The following is a 21,888-nucleotide window of genomic DNA, read 5'->3' as shown; positions in this document are numbered from 1 at the left end:
TTAACATTTAGGTAGTAAAATAAATATATAGGGGCAAAATTTTGCCTGATAAACACTGAACTTTATAAGTAGCCCCTTCAAAGCTGAAAGCTCAGCGCTACTTAAATCCGTGCCGGAGCAACGTAGATATTGTTTATCGAGGGCTCAACGGTGGAGCGCGTTCGCGACTTCGTTGAAAGTGTAAAATGACATTCTAGTCGGATCAGCGGCGGCATTCAGGCCAGGCAGGCGGGCACGCGTGCCCGATCCTCGCATCCCGATGCATCCGCGCGCGCAGAGAGCGCAAGATTAATGTCTACGAGCGGCTGTCGCGCCGCGATAAGAGTTATCGCTCCTATTTCGCAAAAGGCAATTACATTTTTTAGCACTCCGTGCTCCACGTCGTCGCGGAGAAACGTAATGTTCAACAGGAATATAAGGAGCGCGCCCGGGAAACGCGCCGAGCTATTTCTTTGCCGTTTTCTCTCTCTTTTTTCGGCGGAAAAATGACCGAATTCGAGCTGAATCCGCGCGCACAGATTTTAATATAACCGTATGAAAGAGCAACGAGATCATCGCGTATGACGCGTGAGCGGCGCTCGCGGCAGTTAAACCTGCGCAGGGGAATAATGACCACGGGGCAGCTGACTTGCAATGATAAGCGTTATCCGTTCTACTCCGCGAGGCGTAATACGTCCATCATGTTTCACAAAGAAGCAGCAACGCTGTCGTGAGCAGCGTGTGCACCAGGTGTTTCGGAACTGTGCGATCAAAGTGCGATTAATATGTGTCGCGCCGATAGAAATAAGACGAGAAACCTTGCACGACGAAAATAAATGAGCAATTCTACGTTCAATTTTCCAGTTGAAAATGCTGCCATTATTTATTATTATTGCTAAATCTATCAGTCTTCGTTTCTTCGGCGCAAACTGGACACTTTTGGAAGGTATTGACGCGGTTTGATCGTTTTCCGCTCGTAAAAAACCGCGGAAAGTCTATTGTTGCATTCCTCTATTCCGCGATGCTGATTGATTGCCTCGAAACTCGATCTCGATGCGAGTCGTTGCTTACTTCAACTCGCAATTGTTATCGCGTACACTGAAGAAAAATGTACTTAAACATTAAAAATTTAAAACTTAAAAAGTAACTTTGAAGAAAATTTGTTTTTAAGATATAAGGTTTATTTCGGAGTGAAATATAAAATTTTCTTCGATATTTATTGGTTAGAAAAAAAAATTTGACTGCGATGACGGAATATATTTTTTCTAACCAAGTAAATGTTTAAGTACCTTTTTCCTTTTTTTCCAGTGTAGATTGCGTGTTTCGACGGTAACTGAGATATAATTTTCTCGTCAACGAATTTCACTTCGGTATTCATTTAGTTACACGAAATGAAATATTTTCCATATGGTATACTGAAGATTAAAAGTGCCACATTCGAGTAAATATTTACTAAAGGTTATTGGAGTAATTATTTATTTAGANAAAATTTGTTTTTAAGATATAAGGTTTATTTCTGAGTGAAATATAAAATTTTCTTCGATATTTATTGGTTAGAAAAAAAAATTTGACTGCGATGACGGAATATATTTTTTCTAACCAAGTAAATGTTTAAGTACCTTTTTCCTTTTTTTCCAGTGTAGATTGCGTGTTTCGACGGTAACTGAGATATAATTTTCTCGTCAACGAATTTCACTTCGGTATTCATTTAGTTACACGAAACGAAATATTTTCCATATGGTATACTGAAGATTAAAAGTGCCACATTCGAGTAAATATTTACTAAAGGTTATTGGAGTAATTATTTATTTAGATTAAATAAATATTGTTTGAACGTTGCATACTGAAAGAGAAAAATATTACATTCAAGTAATATTTGCTTAATCCAAGTAAAATAATTAATTCACTATTCCTAAGCAAATATTTACTTGAATGTTGCACTTTTTTCTTTCAATGTAGTAGTTAGCTAAATAACGTGCGCGTATGTCTGTGGTTTAATAAATTAGAAACGTTCCATTGTTAAAAAAATCACGCTTTTCGTTGCATCCATTCCTACGTATTTTCGCGTTTTCATTTAAATTTCCAAAGATTTATTTGAACGTATTTGAGAACATTCAACTTTAATAGTAATTACGTAATAACGTCAGTGATCATATTCATGTGATACCTTTTGGAATAACGCTCGCGACATTCAAACGAAATAAACAGAGTTATAATCGGGGCGTATTGATCTCGCATTATGAAATATTAATTAGGTAGCAATGCGTTATTACAGGAGCGGACGTCGCACGACGAAACGAATTATCGTCGGTGCGTTTAACAGGTGGTAGGTCTTTTTAATGCATAGGGCAACGAAATAATGTTCTTATCCGGGGGATTATCTCCGGAAATGAGTTTTGGGCGAAGATTATGCCCGCGCCGTCGTGCTCCCCGGTGTACGATAAATTCGACGAAATAACAGAGCGCGCGGCGCCGCAGCTCGCCGAACTTGTGCACCTCTTTACGTAAAGCCTCTACTTTTCTCGATGCACTCCGAGAAAGTGCGAGGAGGGAAGAGAAGAACGAGAACTTTTCGAACAGCTCCTCACGACTCGAAAATATGCCTAAAATACGTCGTTACACAAATAAAGTGCTGGATTCGAACAAATAATTATTCCAATACTCCAGAGCAAATTTTTACTTGGATCAAATAAATATTTTACTTGGATCAAGTAATATTTGCTTGATTTATATCGAGAAAAAAAACTTAAATGTTTATTTGTAAAATATTAAATTTATTTCACAGAAATAAACATTGATTCACGGCGGAATAAAACTTTAGCTAACTAACTAACTCCTAGCAAATAAACCAATTAATGAAAAAAGTTAAGTATATTTCACAAAAATATGTATTCCGTTATCACAATCAAATTTTTTTCTAGCTAATAAATATCGAAGAAAATGTCACAGGGAACATTTACCTCGCAAAATTTCAATTTCTTATTTCTCAGTGTAAATTTGTTAAGGAATATTGCGGTAATTATTTACACGAATCTAGCACTTTTTTTCTGTAATAAAGAAGTAAACATACGTCGTTCTGCGAATCGCGCCAAGATATACACGGTGCAAGATATACGAGCCGAGTTTCTCCCGAGCGCGGCAGAAAGCGCTTTAATCGTGCGCGGATCCGGCGATCGTTTGACAAAATGTCGCGCCAGAACGAACGTGTATAACTTCGGAATATGATCAGCGCGATATTATCGCGGTCCGTTTACGTGACTCTGTTTGAGTTACCGCGCGAGATTACCCCGCGACACGTTAAAATTCGTCGATATGAAGAAAATAGCGTGCCATAAATTCGGCTTATCGGCGAGCCACCTAGACCATATCTAATAAGGGACCGCGCTGTTCTCCCCTACTATGAGGAAAATGGTACTTTCCTTTCTCCCTTTTATTTTTTATTTCAAACTCGCTGACACCGCCCGATTCGATCGTACGCCGCCATTTTCGCTGATGATATCCCATCGCTGGATGCTCAGAGGGAACTTTGATCGGACGCCCTATGCAAATTGCCCTACTTTCTCTCGCTCCTCCGTCTCGCCTCTCCCGCTTCACACAGTTTGCGTCAGCGATGTTGTTATTATTTTTTTATCCTCGCGAAGTCGACGCGATACAGCGTCACGAGAGATTGATGATCGAGAAAGGGAGAAGGGAGGGGAGAAGGGCAGGGGAGAGACAGAGAGAGGGAGAGAGAGGGCAAAACCGAGCCTTTCCTTTTTCTCCGCGAGCTTTTCAAAATATGCCTTTTTTAAAAATCCGATTCTCCAGCTGCAGATTCTCCAGCTGCAGTTTTTCGCGATTTTACCGCTCGGGAGCGTGCATCGCGGCTCGCGGCGATGTGAAAATTAACAGAGCGAAAGAAAGCTTTCAGTTGGGATCGTTTGCTCCTCGTCTTACATTGCAGACGTATTGATTTTACGTACTTAACGGTGGCATAGAAAAATAGATAATGAAGAGAGAACACCGGGTGAAAAAGGCTGGCGAAAGAGGAAATTAACTGCGGGTTCTTCGCAGTCCACTTGCCGTCTTGTATTCGATAAAAACCGCCGCGCCTCGAAATCTTTTCTGCGCTGGAGACCCGCGCGAGTCTGCTCTCGATATTCGCGATGCGAACGTGCGGCCTAGCCGACGACATATTTTTGGAAGATGCATCATTTCGTCGGGTTTGCGAGAGAAAAGCCGATAAAAGACTGCGACGCGACATGTGATCGATATTAGGTAACATATCTTTTACTAAACCGCGGAGAGTAACAATGTAATCAGTTTACACGATATGCTGTCAGCACGAAAGCGTACAAACGTATCNAACGTATCCGCGCGCGTTTGTTTTTATTCTCCCAATAATTATTTAATCAGTCGTCTCATCAGAAAAACATCGCAGGCTCTTCCTTTGTGTGAAATTTGAACGTTCCAAAGGTCAGCAGTAAGATCGTTAACAGGTGTAACGAACAGTACTTTGTGTCGTGTACTTTGACGATCAACGCAATTATCGGCGGCTTCCTTGATTTATTAAGTGGACCGCTTGCCTCATTAACGCTGAGTTACTATTCTGAGGATCGTTTGAATACTTGACAGCTTACCGGGATTGCCCTGTGTGTTGGATCAATGCACCTGTTGTAATCTCGGTAATGTTCGTTCCGATTGTTGTGGGATTTCCACTTGAGGAAATATCTAGCAATGATCCCGTTATGGTACGCTGATGAAGAATTATAGTTAGTTCTGGCGCCAGACATAACTTTTAAGGAGAAAAATAGTCAGGAGAACCATTTTTTCTAGTGTTATTGTAATGTTAGTGATAATAACCTTACATGCATGTTGCTACTATTAAAAAATATGTTTGGCACCGAAACCAACTATAATTTTCAGTGTAACTTGTTTTTATATTCGTGGAGGCTTTTTCCGCATGGAGTGACATTTGATAACAATTGAAGGGCTCGGTGCAAAAACTGATCAGCTTCATTTCTTGAAATTGTGCAGTATCAACAAAAAACTGTTTTGCAAGGTAAGTTTTGCAAATTCTTTTTAAGGAAATTGTTTAAGTATTGTAAAAATTATTCTGTTGGTGCATTTTACAATACAAACAATTATATGATACAAACAGTTTTCTGTTGATGCTGTACAATTTTGAAAATTTGAGCTAACTGATTTCTGCACTGAATTTTTTCTTATTAAGTAATCTTCCCGTTTGGCTTTATCCCTTCGTCGTTGAATGTGCACGCGATATTTCTATTCTGCAAGCTCGACGATTTAATAATTATCATCAGGCACCTCTTCGAACGTATCACGACTCGAACGACGCGACGACGGCGCGGCGATCATCTATTTATTTCAGCAGCCGTCCTGATTACGGGCAGACTTTTTTCACCGCCAAAACAAATTACAGCCGCCCGAGGCTATTTTTGCCAAGAATAACAACATTTCCCTCTATTTTCGGCGAGGCGTGAGAAAGGGGCATCGCGGAAGATTAATCAGTGGTTTCCAGGAGACCTACTTTCCCGTTTCCGTTCTACGAAGTTCCACGGCCCTTCTACCTCGTGTTCCCGTCCCATTGAAAACTTCCATCCATTTATAAAATCTATCTACGTTGTTCTCGCGCGTGTGCTCGACCTAAAGGGTCTACCTATGACAGAAATTACTCGTTACTCGGCGCGAATGGCAGAAGCGGCTTCTTCGTCGGGGAGTAACTTAAGAGGAGAACTCGACTCGCGGGAATTGGAAAGCCGTAGAGTAAAATTGCAAAGCGAGTGCAAGCCGATAACGATGCGCGGACGTGAGCAGTCCCGACAACATTTCTCCTCCGCACGTCATGACCTAATTCATTCGGATATTTACCGACGACGAAATTAACGTTGGATCTTTTCAAAACGCTCTTACATACTTTATGATAACTCATCCTTAACAGTAGAAGTATNGTGCTCGACCTAAAGGGTCTACCTATGACAGAAATTACTCCGTTACTCGGCGTGAATGGCAGAAGCGGCTTCTTCGTCGGGGAGTAACTAGAGAGGAGAACTCGACTCGCGGGAATTGGAAAGCCGTAGAGTAAAATTGCAAAGCGAGTGCAAGCCGATAACGATGCGCGGACGTGAGCAGTCCCGACAACATTTCTCCTCCGCACGTCATGACCTAATTCATTCGGATATTTACCGACGACGAAATTAACGTTGGATCTTTTCAAAACGCTCTTACATACTTTATGATAACTCATCCTTAACAGTAGAAGTATCAACATTAGNGCGAGTGCAAGCCGATAACGACGTGCGCGGACGTGAGCGACATTTCTCCCCCGACGTCATGACCTAATTCATTCGGATATTTACCGACGAAGAATATTTAACGTTGAATCTTTTCAAAACGCTCTTACATATTTTGTGATAACTCATCCTTAACCGTATCAACATTAGTTTTTTTTTTACTGAAACGACTAAGCGGTCATTTTTTATCGCAATAAAAATATTTAATATTTTGCTAAAATTTAACATATACATTTATTAGAAAACAAGAGTTAATTAAATAACGAGGATGAACATATTTTTAATTAAAAGAAACTTGAAAACGTTTCTCACACTGAAGAAGTTAACTAAAATATTCACGAAAACGTCGGAAATAAAACCATGAAGAACGCGATGCTAACTCGGAAGCCAAATTAAATATTATACATGTGTACAAAATGTAATAAAAATATAATATGAATAAAATATAAGCAATTGGAATATAAAATATTTACCTTTCATTGTGGGTATTAAAAATTTTTGTTTTTAAATAATGAATAATGATATCGATGGATATATTTTTCCCGACACAAAGAGTCAAGTGAAAGTAACTGTGTCATTCGGTTACAATCACACAGATTGTCGTATATATTATTATGAAACTAAGGAAAATTATGGAGAACTAAATATTTCATCAGGATGAAAGAAATAATTGATGGAAAGTCATACAATTTTATATATAATCCTATCTTTTATACGCAAGAAATAGAATATCAGTCTAAAAACTAAAAACAATCAGAAATGTCCGCTCGGTATTATTTTGTTAACGATATCCTCTCTCTCACAGGGTGAGCTTTTTTGTGGAAGTCACTTGACGGCACGTTACATGTGTCTTTTTTTCCATACATCTCGATTCGCAACGGGCAAACTTCGATGGAATTCTGGGAATACGTATGAGTGGTGTTTATCCTACGTTTCCGAACCGATACCAATGAACATTTATCTACGCTTCCTAGCAATCAATTATTGACGCAGCTGTAAAAGGATGCCGTTCGTGTCGCTTTACTCTCTCTCTCTCTCTCTCTCTTTCTCCCTCCCTCCCTCCTCTCCCTTTTCTCGATTTTTACTATTTTTTTTTATTGTAACCGCCGCGCACTTCGGTCCCATTTCAATTTCGTCGGCGCGCACGGGAGCATCGTCGTCCATGAAAGATTCATAATCCCGATATTTTGTTATCGTACGTGGCCGCCTGCGTCGCAAATAAATCTCCCGAGCGCTTCCACAGCGGAATGCTCGCTCAAGGAAACCGATTCGCGAGGATCGATCGACGCTAATGCGTCAGAGCGGACTGTCTGCTCGCAGGGCACTCTGCACGCTTCAGAAATCGAAATATTCCCGTGGGAACGTCCCGCACATCACGTGCTAAGTACATCACACGACGAAAACGTCTGCTTATGATTGTAAGTATCGCACCTAAAACACGTGTGTCTGCCGATCTTTCCGTTAGGACACTGAAAAAAAATTTGGTAATAACCATCGAGGCTAAGTCAGAATTATCAAATGCTTTGGTAAAATAGTTTCAATTAAAGTAATGTAAGGTGAATATAATCAAATAATATGCTAAGTATTAATAATCTTAGCAAGGCTTGATATTTGTTATTNAGAAACAAGCACTGAATTCAAGTAAATAATTACTCCGATACTCCTTAGCAAATTTTTACCTGGATCAAATAATATTTACTTACCTAAGTAAAATAGTTTCCAAGCAAATTATCTAAGTAAAATATGTATTTAATTTAAGTAAAGTTTATTTAATCCAAGTAAAAATTTGCTCAGCAGTATCGGAGTAATTATTTACTTGAATCTAGCATTTTATCTATATACTAATTTATGTGGCACGTCATCACCAAACTGTTTGCTAAATAAAACCATATTGTTTAATAATATTAATCACATTATGTGGACGATATTAAGAATTACCAGATGATTTAGTATTTTCCAAATGCTTTGATAATTGTCAAACTATTTGGTAATTATTATAAAATTCTTCGTTATTAATTACTAAATAATTTAATTAATTCAACTCTTTCAAGAATTCGTTTTAATAATTATTATGTGATTTTAAATATTATATTTATGATAATTATTATATGTTATTATATCAAACACTTGATAATTATTACGACATCTGATACTAACCAAACATTACGCTGACACACTGAACCAAATACACTTGTTAACTATTACGTGACTATTTTTATAGTGCACCATCGATAGGTGTCTCTATCGATTCTTCGCGCTTCTTCGCCTCGTTTATGTGACGTGACGTTCTTGAGAAAGAAAATAAAAAAACATACAATTCTCGCGGCGTTTCGAGGCGCAACAATAACAGAAATATCGCCTGACGAGGAACGTTACCGCGCCCGATGATAACCCATTTTACGAAGCATTGATAACCCTAGGCATTCATGGGCGCGGCATAGACCGCCTGTTCTTTATGGACTCCGCTCACGCTCCCTACGGTATGATTTCCATTAGTCTCAAAGGAGACTGGAAGCTACCGGCGAAACGATCGCGCCATAAATTATGCCGTGAGCTTTAACAGCTCCTGATGTATCTGGAATTGCCTGAAATTATATATTAGTTCTCGCCTCTCTACACGATGCTTTACGACGGCCGGGTTGGTCTCTTGGGATCACCAAGTATTGTATCCGCCGGATAGCCCGTCGCGAATTTTTATTTAATATGATCTAATATGATGTTAAACGATCCGTTAAACAGTCCGACAAATAAGAACGTTTATTTTTTCTATCCTATATGCTTCTTCGATACAACATTGACTCCCATGCTGTCGATTCGTACGACACTCGTTCGGAACATTAGTTAGTCTTCCCTCGTCATAGCTCAACTAAGTTTCAGGCGTATTGGGAAAAAAGTATTTATAAAAATTTATTTGGTGGATATAAGATTTATGTCACAGAAATAAACCTTATTTGTCAAATAAAGCTTACGTTTCCTACAGATAACTTTTTAAGAGTTCTTTTCTCAATGCAGCTTCCTCACACATTGCAGTGAAATATTAGACAGAAAAAGTGCTAGATTCGAACAAATAATTACTCCAATTTTCCTTAGCAAATTTTGACTTGAATCAAGTAATATTTACTTGATCCAAGTAAGATATTTTCCTAGTAAATTACGCAAGTAAAATATTTACTTGATCTAAGTACTCATCTAATTTATTTAATTCAAGTAAAAATTTATCAGGGAGTATTGAAGTATTAATTATTTATTTGAAACTAGCATTTTTTTCTGTACATAATCTCTTTCCATTAAGAATTCGGTCGTCATCTTCTTTGCAAGTTTTTCGCTCAGCTGCGAGCAATTTTATATATTCAGACAGAGTCATATTTATTAATTAATATATTTATCTCGGTAAAGCAATAAAAAAACAACTTAATTTGCCGATGCCTCGCTTCTTGGATGTCATTAGTGCGAGTAATATAGCATACATCGATCGCTAAACTTTGTAACATCCAATGAAGTCATTATTATCATTACTTTCGAATACAATAAAAGTTATTCGTCGGGCGATAATGTTGAGCGTCTCGTGTTCCGCGCGAGGAGATACCGGCGAGTCGCGCGGCCCGACTCAAGTCTGACAAATCTTGACGAATTTAACGAATGTTGATTCAACTTTCGAAGCTCCTGCATTATTCATGCTCCGTCGCCCGCGCGTCGGTTACATTTACAAGTCTCTACTTACGTAAGCGAAGCACGCAAGNTCCGTCGCCCGCGCGTCGGTTACATTTACAAGTCTCTACTTACGTAAGCGAAGCACACAAACCATTCAATGGAAGAAGGATTTAATAACAAGTATCAAAATTTGGTTATAATATATGCCGACCAAATGCTTGATTACTGCAACCAAATAATTTAGTTCCGTACTGTAGTTTCGTATACTGTATATACATTATACACAGTGTATTTCGTACACTATGTATACGAAATTATATGTACTATTGTACATATAATATACACACAGAACCAAATTATGTAGTTGCGGTAATCAAATATTTGGTCGGCATGTATTAATCAAATTTTATCATTTGTTACTAAATTCTTTTTTCAGTGTTTTATGAGAGGGAATACGCCGCGTCTCAGGACGCGCCCGCGTGGCCCGGGCACGTAAAAGCGTTCAGCACGGCGATTACGTGGACGCCGGTGTTATGGAAGAAGGAACAGTTCGCGCAGTCATCCTCACCCTCGCAGATGCGGGGGTGGTCGCCGCCGTTGTTGGCTCGCTAGATGTTCGGAGGATGGCGGCAGGTCAGTTTGACCCAAATGCGAACTGGTTGGCCGACGGCCAACCTACCGTGTCCCCCGCGCGTCCCTCCGACGTCCACAAAACGACTTTCCCGACTCGGATCTTTACTTATATTTTTCCAGCAGGCCGAATCGTGCCTCGACCGAATACGCGGCGCGCCGACAATCGATTTTCAGGGCCGATAAGTTAATCGGCTGTCACGCGTTTCCATTAACTTGCGAACCGCGCGGCTGGCTCTGTTCCCCGTGTATCTCGGTGATCCATCGAAGTGGGATCGAGCCGATCGCGCGATCGTTCTTTTTTAATGCGGAAACGGCGATTGTTTCGATAGATAGACGAAAAAGAAACTGGTTATTTCGACGGTAAATGCTTGTAAAAAGTTATAACACCTATATTAAGTTTTTTCATATTCAGTCACTCTTAACAAAATCACTCTCTTCGCTTTACCCTTAAAGTAGTTGTAGTATAAAATGGATTTCTTAAGAATTTGTTGAAACTTGAATTATATATAGATTTTAACAATGACCTAATTATTGGCGCAATTAGAAAACAATTGACTGTATGGAGATATTTGCAACTAAAGATATTTGCAACTAAGTATTTTCCTACGTACATCTTAAAGTTCCTAATGTCCTATTTTTAATTTCTTCTAAACCACATTTAATGAAAAACTACTGTGATATTAAAGATTAATATAAAGACATACAAAAATTTCAAAATTATTGACAATTTTGTTTTGAAAACAGGAAATTTACAATTTTTAGTGATATCCGCGATATATTTACATACGCACACATATTTTTAAATATTTATATATCACTTTTTATTATGTGTACACCCCTATTAATACAACTGTATATATAAATAAAGAACCAATAAGAAAAATGAAAACTATATAATATCTCCGTATTTGTAACATTGTGTGTATATATATTTATCTTAATTTCGCTGAAAATTAACATTATTACTTAGATAGTTAAATAATGTTATAGGAAAATATATATATTTTTGCGTAAATAATCAACTTATTTAGAGGCCCCTTAATATCGCCAAAAATGAAAATCCGGTACTTTACGATATAATTATTTTAATTAGCGAAGTTTGCTTACGCGCAAACAATTGTTTCCAATTGTCGCGTATAAAATCCTATGACGAATAAAAGATTCGTTAAGAGTGAACAAAAAATATATATGTATATATATATATATAAATATAAAATAACAAGTGTCATTTCTTAAAGTGTATAAATTCAAAAACTTTCATCTCAAGATTAATCGTCTCAGTAGCCTGATTTTGCCAAGCTGACTTGACTAACTTGATTTTACCGCTCGTTCCGTTTTACATTCGCACGACACGTATTATTCAGCGCGCGAACATTCTCTTATATTTTCACTTATATTTCCTCGGTGACTGCGCGCGAGCTGACTCACCCTCCTACGGAGAACGTTACGCGAGTAACGCCTAGGTATTAAATATCGTACGCGCGTATATATCGCGCTGGACGAAACTCCTCGGGATTTATGATCAATTCGGCCATATATTTCGCTTCGTTCGCTATCTTCGCTCCGCACTCGTAACTACCCGTCGTCCCTTCTCGCGATCCGCAGACGTGCTCGTGTGCCAAAGTGTATCACGGAGAGATATATAGATATACGGGGTGCAGGGGTGGACCCGCCGTTTAATGAAGAGAGCCCCGAGCGTCCGGCAGAAACAATCGAACTTTCGTATCGGAGCAAACTTAACGCCGCCGATCCGGACGGGATCCGAAATCTTTGCCGCGTGAAGAACTCAGGAGGCGAGAAGCATACACCTTTCCTATCTCCCTTGCCTTCCAACCCCCCGAAAGCAGTTGCGCGTACATCTCGCGCGTGGTAACAAGCGAGTTCCGCGAGAAGTTAGTCGCGGAAAGTGGCGTAAACGCGAGCCAACAATAAGCAACTAAGCAACAAACTTTCGACACACACACACACACACACATACCACTGTAGCTAAGCGACGATTACCAAGTGCTCGATTAAGCTCGCTTTTTACTTTTCGGCGATGAACAATTACAGAATATTTCTCGAACGAAAAGTCCGCACTGCACTGAAAAACCCATTTAGTTGACTCGAACGAAATTTGAGTAGCGCGTTCGCACCTGCGCTTTTCGTTTTACCTTCGAGTTTCTCTCTGCGCCCCGCGATATTTCCATCTTCAAGCGAATCTCCGATTCTTTCGCGAATTGGGGATCGTCGTGCCTGATTATCCGCGTCCGTCGTTTCTCCCGACAGAATGTTGGTCCGGCGACACGTTGCGACACGACTGTATCTAAACGCGACGGTGGCGCGATCGGGTTCACCGATCGTCCAATCACAGCGCGAGCAACAGTCCGTTCGATCGCGGCGAACTTCAGAACCGGTAATGGCGACGCTTTGAGAAAGAGATACAGTCATGTCGCAACACCGGGCCAACTTTCCGCTGGGAGAAACGATGGATGCGGATAATCAGGCGTGTCACGGTGATCCCCAATTCATGAACGTACTGGAGACCTGCTTGAAGATGGAAATTAGGGCATGCAGGGAAAAGTTAGCAGGTAAAGTGAAAAGCGGGTGCACTACTGTGCGTAACAATGTAACTCAAAACGTGAGACTCGGCACGGCGAAGGGAATGGAATTTTCACATATAAGGGGAACTTGAAGTATCTATAAACGCGTCTCACCGTGAAATAGGTCACGGTGATACAAATGCCCACCGTGTCGTAATATACCGTAATGCAAGTACTTCGTACGTGTGACGCACCATCTAACGAGAGAGAGAGAGAGAGAGAGCGAAATTAACTCCTCTTACGATATACGCGCGATATTACTCGCACGAGTCTCGTGCGATCGCAGATATCCTTGCTTATCGAACGTTAAAACCTGCCTCCTCGTTTCGTGGTTTACTGTAAAACTATCGCCGGTGGTTTCCAGTTAACTCGTTGGCGATAGCGAGGATGAGGACCAAGATACGCAACGAAATCAGCAGGAGGAAGCAGCTCAAGGAGCAGGTGGCGCAAATGCAGAAAATCAATGTGAGATTGAACGAGAGCTTAACGAGGTACGGTGTCCAAAATCATCGTCTACAGCTGCCTACTTTTTTATACCTTTATACCGAATATTTTATACTTCCTTTTTTTTTATCGGATTTCTCCTTTGATACGCATATTGGAATTTCGTTGTTTTGCATATGTAGATTGCATATAAGCAACAGCGAGACGACGAACAAGGTGGAGGCTATGAGAGCGAATATCGACGATCAGTATAAATTGATGGAGCTGAGGGCGCAAGAGTATCAAGACATCATCGCCGACTACAAGAACACGTCGGATGCTTATCACGTCAGTAGCGATATTGTGTACTCGCGAGACTTTGATATTCGACGAAATAATCGGAATAACTGTATATTATATGCACAGGCTATGTACGAGGAATTTCCGCTGGCGAAAGCCAGAAACGCGGCCAAGATCAGCCTGAGGAAGCTGCAAATCGAGCATATGGTGATGACTTACAAGAAGACGGAGATGGTGACGATTATTCAGCAGAGACAACGTATCAATTGGGTCCGTATGCGCTGCAAGATAATTGAGTTCGTCTACTTCATGGCGGAACGATTGAAATTGGAGGAGAGGTTGACGAGACTGAGGGGGAACGTAAATCACCACAGAAAGGAGTTACAATCGCTCGAGATGGAGGTATCTGGTCACAATCGAGTTGTTCTTTCGCCGTTCTATTCTTAATTCTAGCTAGCCACATTTACCTTCAAGTCTGTAATTCACCACAATCCGGTCAGTGAGACCGTTCGACTTTGTTGCCTTGTCATTTTTATTCTAATTAGTAGTTTTAAGCTTGTAATGTGGGAATCGTAAATACAGAGTCTGAATAAATGTTTGTGATTTGGATTTAAACTAAACTTATTATTATAAAAAAAAGTATATTTTCGGAAATAATTCCCAAATGCTTTCGCAAGTGCGATTTAAGAAAAAGATAATGTACGTTCGTTGTAACGGACGTCTAATATTTTTCAAGAAAAAAAATAATACGTCGTGTGAAAGCCGGAAAAACCAAAAGAGTTCAGCGACCCATTAGACCGGAATGTAGCTTATTCTAATCTTATTCTAAGTAGTTAATTCTAAGAGTTCTCGAGTTGAAATTTTAATCCTCCTTTAAGTCTAATTTAGTTCTACATTAAATCTTCAAAAGTCTTCTATTATGTTTCTTTGATGCTACAAATGGAGAAGTTATTGCCGTTTTCTCTACTTTTGACGACTTAGTGTAGAACTAAAATTTAGACTGTGGAGGTCTTAACTCTCACTTGTAGTATTAAAGAAGGATATTAATGGCTGCATTAGATACATCAGATATTTGTACTCATATAGTTAATATAACGTAAACATTTTTTTTTAATAAACCAAGGAGTATTTATTATATTCTTTTGATACTACAAATATAAATAGGAACTTATTTCCGTTTTCTTCCTTTTGAAGACATAATGTAAAATTAAAAATTTCGACTCGGGTTAATTCTCCAACGACGCGAGTGACGCGATCTTCTGACCTTCACAGATACAAGCGCAACACAAGAGGCAGGAAGATCAGAGGAGACTTCGGAAGCAGATGTTAGAGATGGCACCACCGAAAATCAACATACCGTACCAGCAAATGTACGTTCGTACGCCTCAAACGCATATAAGAGTTCAGCACCAATGGCTACAAGCCGAAAATTTTGACGGTGAAAACAAATACTTTAGTCTCTTTCTCCCCCCCCCCCTCTCTCTCACTCTTTCTCTCTTTCTCTCTCTAAATGGAACCCAAGAGGATTCCAGTGCATTGTATTTCGATTTTTAGATAACGTGTCCATCAATACCATGGCTCTGGAAGAACTATGTATAACCGAGTCCACCATAATGTCGCCCGAGGAAATAAACGTGGAGTCGGTACACGAGAAGGACCCCGAATATACCGTCGTCCAGACGGAGAGCCATGATCCGAAAACACCCGCCGTTCCCGAAAAGACGAACACGCCTGCTGCTTCGGCAGCGCCGGCGGATGTCGAGACGGACGCGGTCGAAAGAACAGCTTCAGCGGACAATGACGTAGAAATGAAGGAGATCCATCGGGACGAAGAGACCAGTCAGCAGTCGCAGCAGTCCGCGAAAACGCAGACAAGTCCCCGCACAAAGGGGAGCCTGCTCAAGCATAGTGCCGCCACGAGTACACAGGACGAAATTGAAGCGAAAAGAATGCGACTTCAAAGGAAAAACAGTGAGGGAAGTAGTAGCAATAGGATAAATGTCCTTCGGCCATCGATCGTTGCCCAAAACGATAACGCAGAGTTGCTCAAATCGTCGACGTCGGTCCCGAAAATTAGAAAAGTAGAAACGGTGCACTACAACGTACCCCTGCTGCCAAACCTGGCACGTCGCCCGAGCGGCGCGACGAGCAATATATTTTCGCCGCCGCATTACGAGTTCTGCGAGAGCAACCTAAGCTCCTTCGACCAGGACTTCGCGAAAGGTTGTAATTCACTTGGTTCATTATATTTCTTATACACTATACTGTGAATTATTATGTGTGTTGTAATCTTTACTGATGTATACTGTAAAGTACATCACTAACGATTACAACATGTATCGTAATTGCAATTGTAATTTTGATATGGCCCAATATTACAAAGTTTTGTGGTAATTTTTACTAGAATATTTCCCCCGTGTACGTATAGCTTTAAAGTTTCGAGGAGAAATCAGTTTTTTCCCCATTTTTCCGCGGATTTCTTCGGTTTCTGTTCCAAATGTACAAAATTTCGTTTGAAACAATTCACGTGTATTCGGTTAAAATCTGTCACATTTACTTTTTAAGTAAAGAAGATAAGAAGCCAAAAAAGTGCAGTGATAAATTGGGAGAAAACGGTTCTTTTCTCCGAAACTTTAAAACTATATTCATACATTAGCCAAATTGGCAGCTGCATCGATATGTATGGAATCTTTGATTTTAATTTTCCGATTCTCTACTTTTCTCATCTGTTTCTTTTCGAATCAGCTAAAATTCAAAATACGATCCTCAAAGTATACTTTTAGACATTTTTTACATAAATAAGTAAGGCTCCTTCTTCGTTTATTGTCCTACTTATTTTATGTTATATTAGCTACATGAGTACAAATATCTGATGTATTTAACACAGTCATTAATATTTGTCTGATATAATTATTAATATTTGCATGAGATCAGAGATAATCTCGTGTACGACAAATTCCACCGTGTCTCGCAGGTTCCATGTCATTATACGACGGATCTCTATGCAATTATCGGTTATCTCCCATCTCCAACGTGTCGCCCATACGTTTCGAGGGAGAAGCGCCGACCGCCCCACCTACAAAGCCTTTGCAGCAGGACGATAAAAAGCAGCCCGACGACAAGATGTCAAGTATGAAACTCTCTTTCGTTTTCTGCTATTCAATTCTTCCTCAATTACATCTAAATTTCAAGACTTCTAATTCTCGACTTTCTAATTCTCGACTTTTTCGCTCACAGTATTTCACTTTAATGATTTCGCGAAGAAGCCGAAAAGCAACTTCACTCTGTTTTGAGGAAACGGAAGAAAAGAAGGAAGGGAGAGAGACCACGTAACGTTGAGTTTTCTTAATCAACGATGATATCACGACGTTCTACGTATCACAAATCAATTAAGTTACATAACAGAATATATTATTTCTATCACGATTACGCGAGTGAGAAAGTATTTTAAATTGATGCAGTCGCCGAACTAGTGGCTCGAACTTTCCGTCGCCGAGTCACTCGAGGCACCGTCTCCAAGAGCGCCGCGTTATTACGTACGCGAACGAAAAAGCGGATCATGTTTATGCAGCCGTGGAGCTAACAATGTCCCCGGCAGTTCCGAAGTAATTTCGGACTCTTGCGGCGGGTTAAACGGCTAATACGCGATCCTGTGAGCGGGCGCATCCGCGGCGGGCGTATCAACTGCGCGACAACTTCTCGCGGCATGTATTAAATAAATGCCTGCTCACCGAGTCGCGATTATGTACCTGCCGCCGCGTGAGTTTCGGTCCCCTTTATGCGCACACCGAGACACGCAATTTCGACCGCCACAATTTCGCTCGGGGAGAGAGAGAGAGAGAGAGCGCCGAGCGCGAGTAAAGCCGCTTACTTCGGCCGCGCGGGAAACAAGACCGGGCAGAGGAAGATAGAAAAGATAGAAAGGAAGAGAAATCTCTTGCACTCTCCTCGTGCAGACGGAGGGCAGGGGGAGGCGGAGCACTCAGCTTTAATAAAAACAGTTCCGTTAAAAACCTACTTCTCACTCACTCCCTTCTCGCTCGGCCGCTCGCTCTGCGAGCGAGACATTGTGACTTGTGCGCGATCGCGCCGTGATTACCAGCTAATGGACGATAATAGCCTGCGGTGCTTTACGAGCTTTTTAATTACTTGAGAAATTCTTATTAGGTTTCCGTTCGGCGCGTGACACGCGAGGGGCTTTCGTTTTATCTTGGCCGTTTATTCTTTTGCCTCGTTTACCTCGGAACGAGAGACGACACGGGCGACGCGCGTCTCCCGCGCGATATTACGTTGTTGTTTTTTTTCCTTACATTACTCGCGATATCATCGGTATTATCGTTGATTGGCGACATAGCAACAATTGCCTTGTACCCGTGTCTGAATGTTTAAGGAACGTTTCTCCGTGCGAACGCCGCCTAATTGAACAACGAAAGGATACGGGGCCGGGAATTCCCAGAAGCGAAATTACCAGTCAGACGGACACGTTGTCAGTCTANGTCAGTCTTTTTCCCCAAGGTAATTGGTAGAAAAAAGAGAAAAAAAAGAGAGACAGAGGAGAGGAAATATCGAGCACGCGATATGAGGGATAACTTCTTAATCCACCTCTTTGCTCTCCTCTTCGGCTTTAATCATATCAGTCGGCGTAATTGATATAAATTAACCCGCGCCCGCTCGAGCGTTTCATTTGCGTCGCAAGGAGGAAGAATACGAAAGTTTGTTATTACCTGTCGTAACTTTGGCGAGCCCGGCTTCCCACGAGAAGCAGACAGGCTCCTAGTCGAGGAAGAGAGAGAGAGGAAGAGAGAGAGAGAGAGAGAGAAAGAGAAATTGTGTCCTTTTATAAGCCAATGTAACGCGCGGCGAGGCCGACTATCAAGCTATTTTATTTCAAAAGTTTCGCATTGAGGCACGAAGAAGATAAATGGTACACTTAACGGCGCAATCGTCGAACCGACGTTTTCCGCGTCGGGGGAGAACTTTAATCGATAATATCGTTCGGAAAATTCTCAGCGAAGCGGCGAAGCATCCCGAAAATAATCGCTTCTTTATTGCCCACATGGAGAATATATTGCGCGTGAATTATGCGTCCTATTGTATCAGATATTATTATTGACAATTCATATATATGAAGTAACCGATATCGGAGTTAAATATTAAATCGTAGATCTCGATTCACGATCAAGCCGTATATTATTATTGAAACTATATCGATATTACGACGCGTACTGTGTGTGTGTGTGTGTGTGTGTGCACCGCTCGATATTATTTTCTGTTACTCGCACTGTCACACACCACGACTCCGGCCAATAAAATAATGCTTATGTTACAGGTGTAACTCTTTTGTACATGTATGATTTCGCAGATCGCGACATTCGCTTCCGGTCGTCCGACATCAATGTCACGCGAGAGCGCCGCGACTTTTTTTTACATACACTCGTACTTCACGGATACGTGACTGGAATGCTTGTGGCTCGTGCCTTGGCATGCCCGGGTGATAACTCGTCACGCGTTATTCCACGGACGCGCAGCCCTACACCGGTTATCCCGGCAGAATTATGTTGCCCGACCGAGAGACCCGGGGTAACTTGGTGTGCGTTACGCTGTTGGATAATGTACATTTCTTGAGCCCGCGCAATGAGCCGGCGGGTACGCGCGTATATATGCATATACTTTGTCGGCCGAGAGAATCCGCTTCTTGCAGTCGAACTCGCTCTTACGGCAACGAGCGCGCTTATGTATTGCGCCCGGGGTCCTCGGGTGCAGGGATCGTAATTTAGGTTAATTACTCGTGCTTCGCACGGGCTAATGGTGTCTTTATAACTTGTTTATAAGGTGCCCGCCCGTAGCGGCGGTGCATAATGTTACCGCAAATACGTCAATTAAAGCGAACGAGCGATAAGATTTATTGCTCCCTGCGACAGATTACCGCGTATAAATAGAAAAGCGCAACGGAGAATGTCAGGTTTGATCGGCTGTCTGAATCCTATGACTTGGGCGCTATTTTCTTTGCCTAACGCGACCAAAAGTATATGATGTACCGGTAAGTTATAGTATTATTTTTGTTATGTACTTTTAGAATGTATGACCTAATAAAATACCTTTCTGATATGTCCGGTTACAACGAGTAGCTGCAAATTATGGGCGGGATATTTTCTTCCTTAGATTAATTATTCATTAATTATTCAGATTAATATCTTGCAACCTGTAATCTCTTTCTTCTTTATTCATTTCTTTCTCACTTCTTTACTCGCTTGTTCCAAATATTATATGCGAAAGAAATGGTGAACCTTCGATATATCGAATTTAGTTGTGCTTTTTTATTTGTATCTAAGATTTGTATCTACGCGAGAGAGAAGTATCGCACCTCTTGAATCTTTTCTTTTGTATTTATTTTTATTTATTTATTCATTAAATTAACGCAAGAGAAAGAAAGAGAAAGAAAGAATACTCCTGCACCTCATTAAGTTACACGTAAAACATAACTAATTGCACCTAACAAATTCAATATGTCAATAGCGGGCTACCGACATGAGCTAACAGACGTACGCTTCGTAAATTGCATTTGCCTACCTTTTCGACCTATTATTCAGACCTCTCAATCGAGCTTTAAAATAATCAATGGAAATCGCGTGGAAAGCACGGCGGTGGACGCGTTGAGGAACAATGTTAACCGGACAAGGGAGGTTTTCACGGACACGAGATTAATACTTCAGCTCCGCGAACGAATTTCCACGAGTCCATCAACAGCTTTCTCTCTCTCTCTCTCTCTCTCTTTCTCTTCAACTTATCCTCGCGATTACATCGCCGCGCACGAGGTCGCGTGAGTGTCTAATCTCGATCAACGAGGCGTTTCGGTGGACGCAGCGACGCGAACGAAATCAGAAACATTCCCATTTCGCGTCCGCGGTAAAAAGTCCATTGTCGCTCGCGCGGATAAAGGGGTGTCCACGCCGCCAGAAGTAATTTCCTGGCCGCGCGCCGCGCCGCACAGTGTGTACGCGCTGTGTATAAACGTATCTCGTAACTTGGGTTAATTACGCCAAGCACACACGCCGGGGTGGGCTTTGGTGCCGGGTCGGTTGCTTGTGCTCCCGCCGAGGCTAAAGGTAGGGCGGGAAGGTGCGGGACGGGGGAGAGGATGGTGGAGGGCGGCTGGTAAGCGCGCGAGAAGGGCGAGGGAACGACGGGGGGCCGCCGGTCCCTGCTCGTGCACGCGCCGGGCTAGGCGGAAACCCCCGGCAGATTAAACGACTACGACGTCGCTGATGGTCTCGCCGGGGTATTCAGTAAATTCTGGCAGCCATGGAAACGGCCGTCGTGTATTTTGGCGAATGTGTTTCGCCGGCGAGCGCGCCCGCGCGCGTGCACGTGGCTGAGAGGATCCGGCCAGTCTTCTTAGAGGGCGAAAAGCTCCGCTCTCTCGGGGGATTTATACCACCGGGACCCTCTTCGCCGGGATGGCGCGTACGCCCGCGCTTAAGTCGCAATTGACAGTCGGATGAGTCCTATACACACGACTCGAGATAAATTACGCGACGGTGACGGACGGCCCGGCCGACAATTTCGTCGGACAACGGCCATTTCCGGATTTCATGGATCGCGTCAACGCCGAAACTGAAATTCCCGAAACTGAACATTTGAAAGGAACATGAGAAGCATATCTGTTTATTTCTGGCGTTTCTTATTTAAACTGATGCATAGTCTTGTAGCGTGTCCCGAGTCACTAATATTAATATATTATATATATTATTAATATTATTATATATTATTCAGATTTTATGTTATTGTCATTCTTATTACTCAGATTTTATGTTATTATTGTCAATTTTGTATTGTACCACTCTTCTTATCAGTTTGTTCGGAACCAATAATGCTATTATTGTTATTATTATTATTATGTGTCATCCCGAGTGATTCGTTCGTTTAATACATTTTATATGAGTATTATATCGGATAATGTGCGGCAAGATTTAATTGTATAGATAGAATTTGCATATTGGCGGACAATTCTACTACTCTACTATTCC

The 21,888-nt window shown here is 41.3% G+C and overlaps 1 protein-coding gene across 1 annotated transcript; it reads left to right on the top strand.

The window, feature by feature from the left end:
* Positions 1–13,023: 13,023 nt before the first annotated feature.
* LOC106741179 lies at positions 13,024–17,154 on the top strand. Its single transcript, XM_014612897.1, has 8 exons — positions 13,024–13,126; positions 13,503–13,629; positions 13,765–13,909; positions 13,988–14,263; positions 15,134–15,299; positions 15,416–16,087; positions 16,836–16,991; positions 17,099–17,154. Exons 1-8 carry the CDS (start codon positions 13,024–13,026, stop codon positions 17,152–17,154), a joined length of 1,701 nt encoding a protein of 566 aa, XP_014468383.1.
* The last annotated feature ends 4,734 nt before the right edge of the window (positions 17,155–21,888 follow it).

The sequence above is a fragment of the Dinoponera quadriceps genome, unplaced genomic scaffold, assembly GCF_001313825.1.
Source record: "Dinoponera quadriceps isolate SergipeBrazil2010 unplaced genomic scaffold, ASM131382v1 scaffold71, whole genome shotgun sequence".
Lineage (NCBI taxonomy): Eukaryota > Metazoa > Arthropoda > Insecta > Hymenoptera > Formicidae > Dinoponera > Dinoponera quadriceps.
The sequence above is the reverse complement of the archived record's forward strand: the minus strand, read 5'-3'. Positions and strand labels throughout refer to the sequence as shown.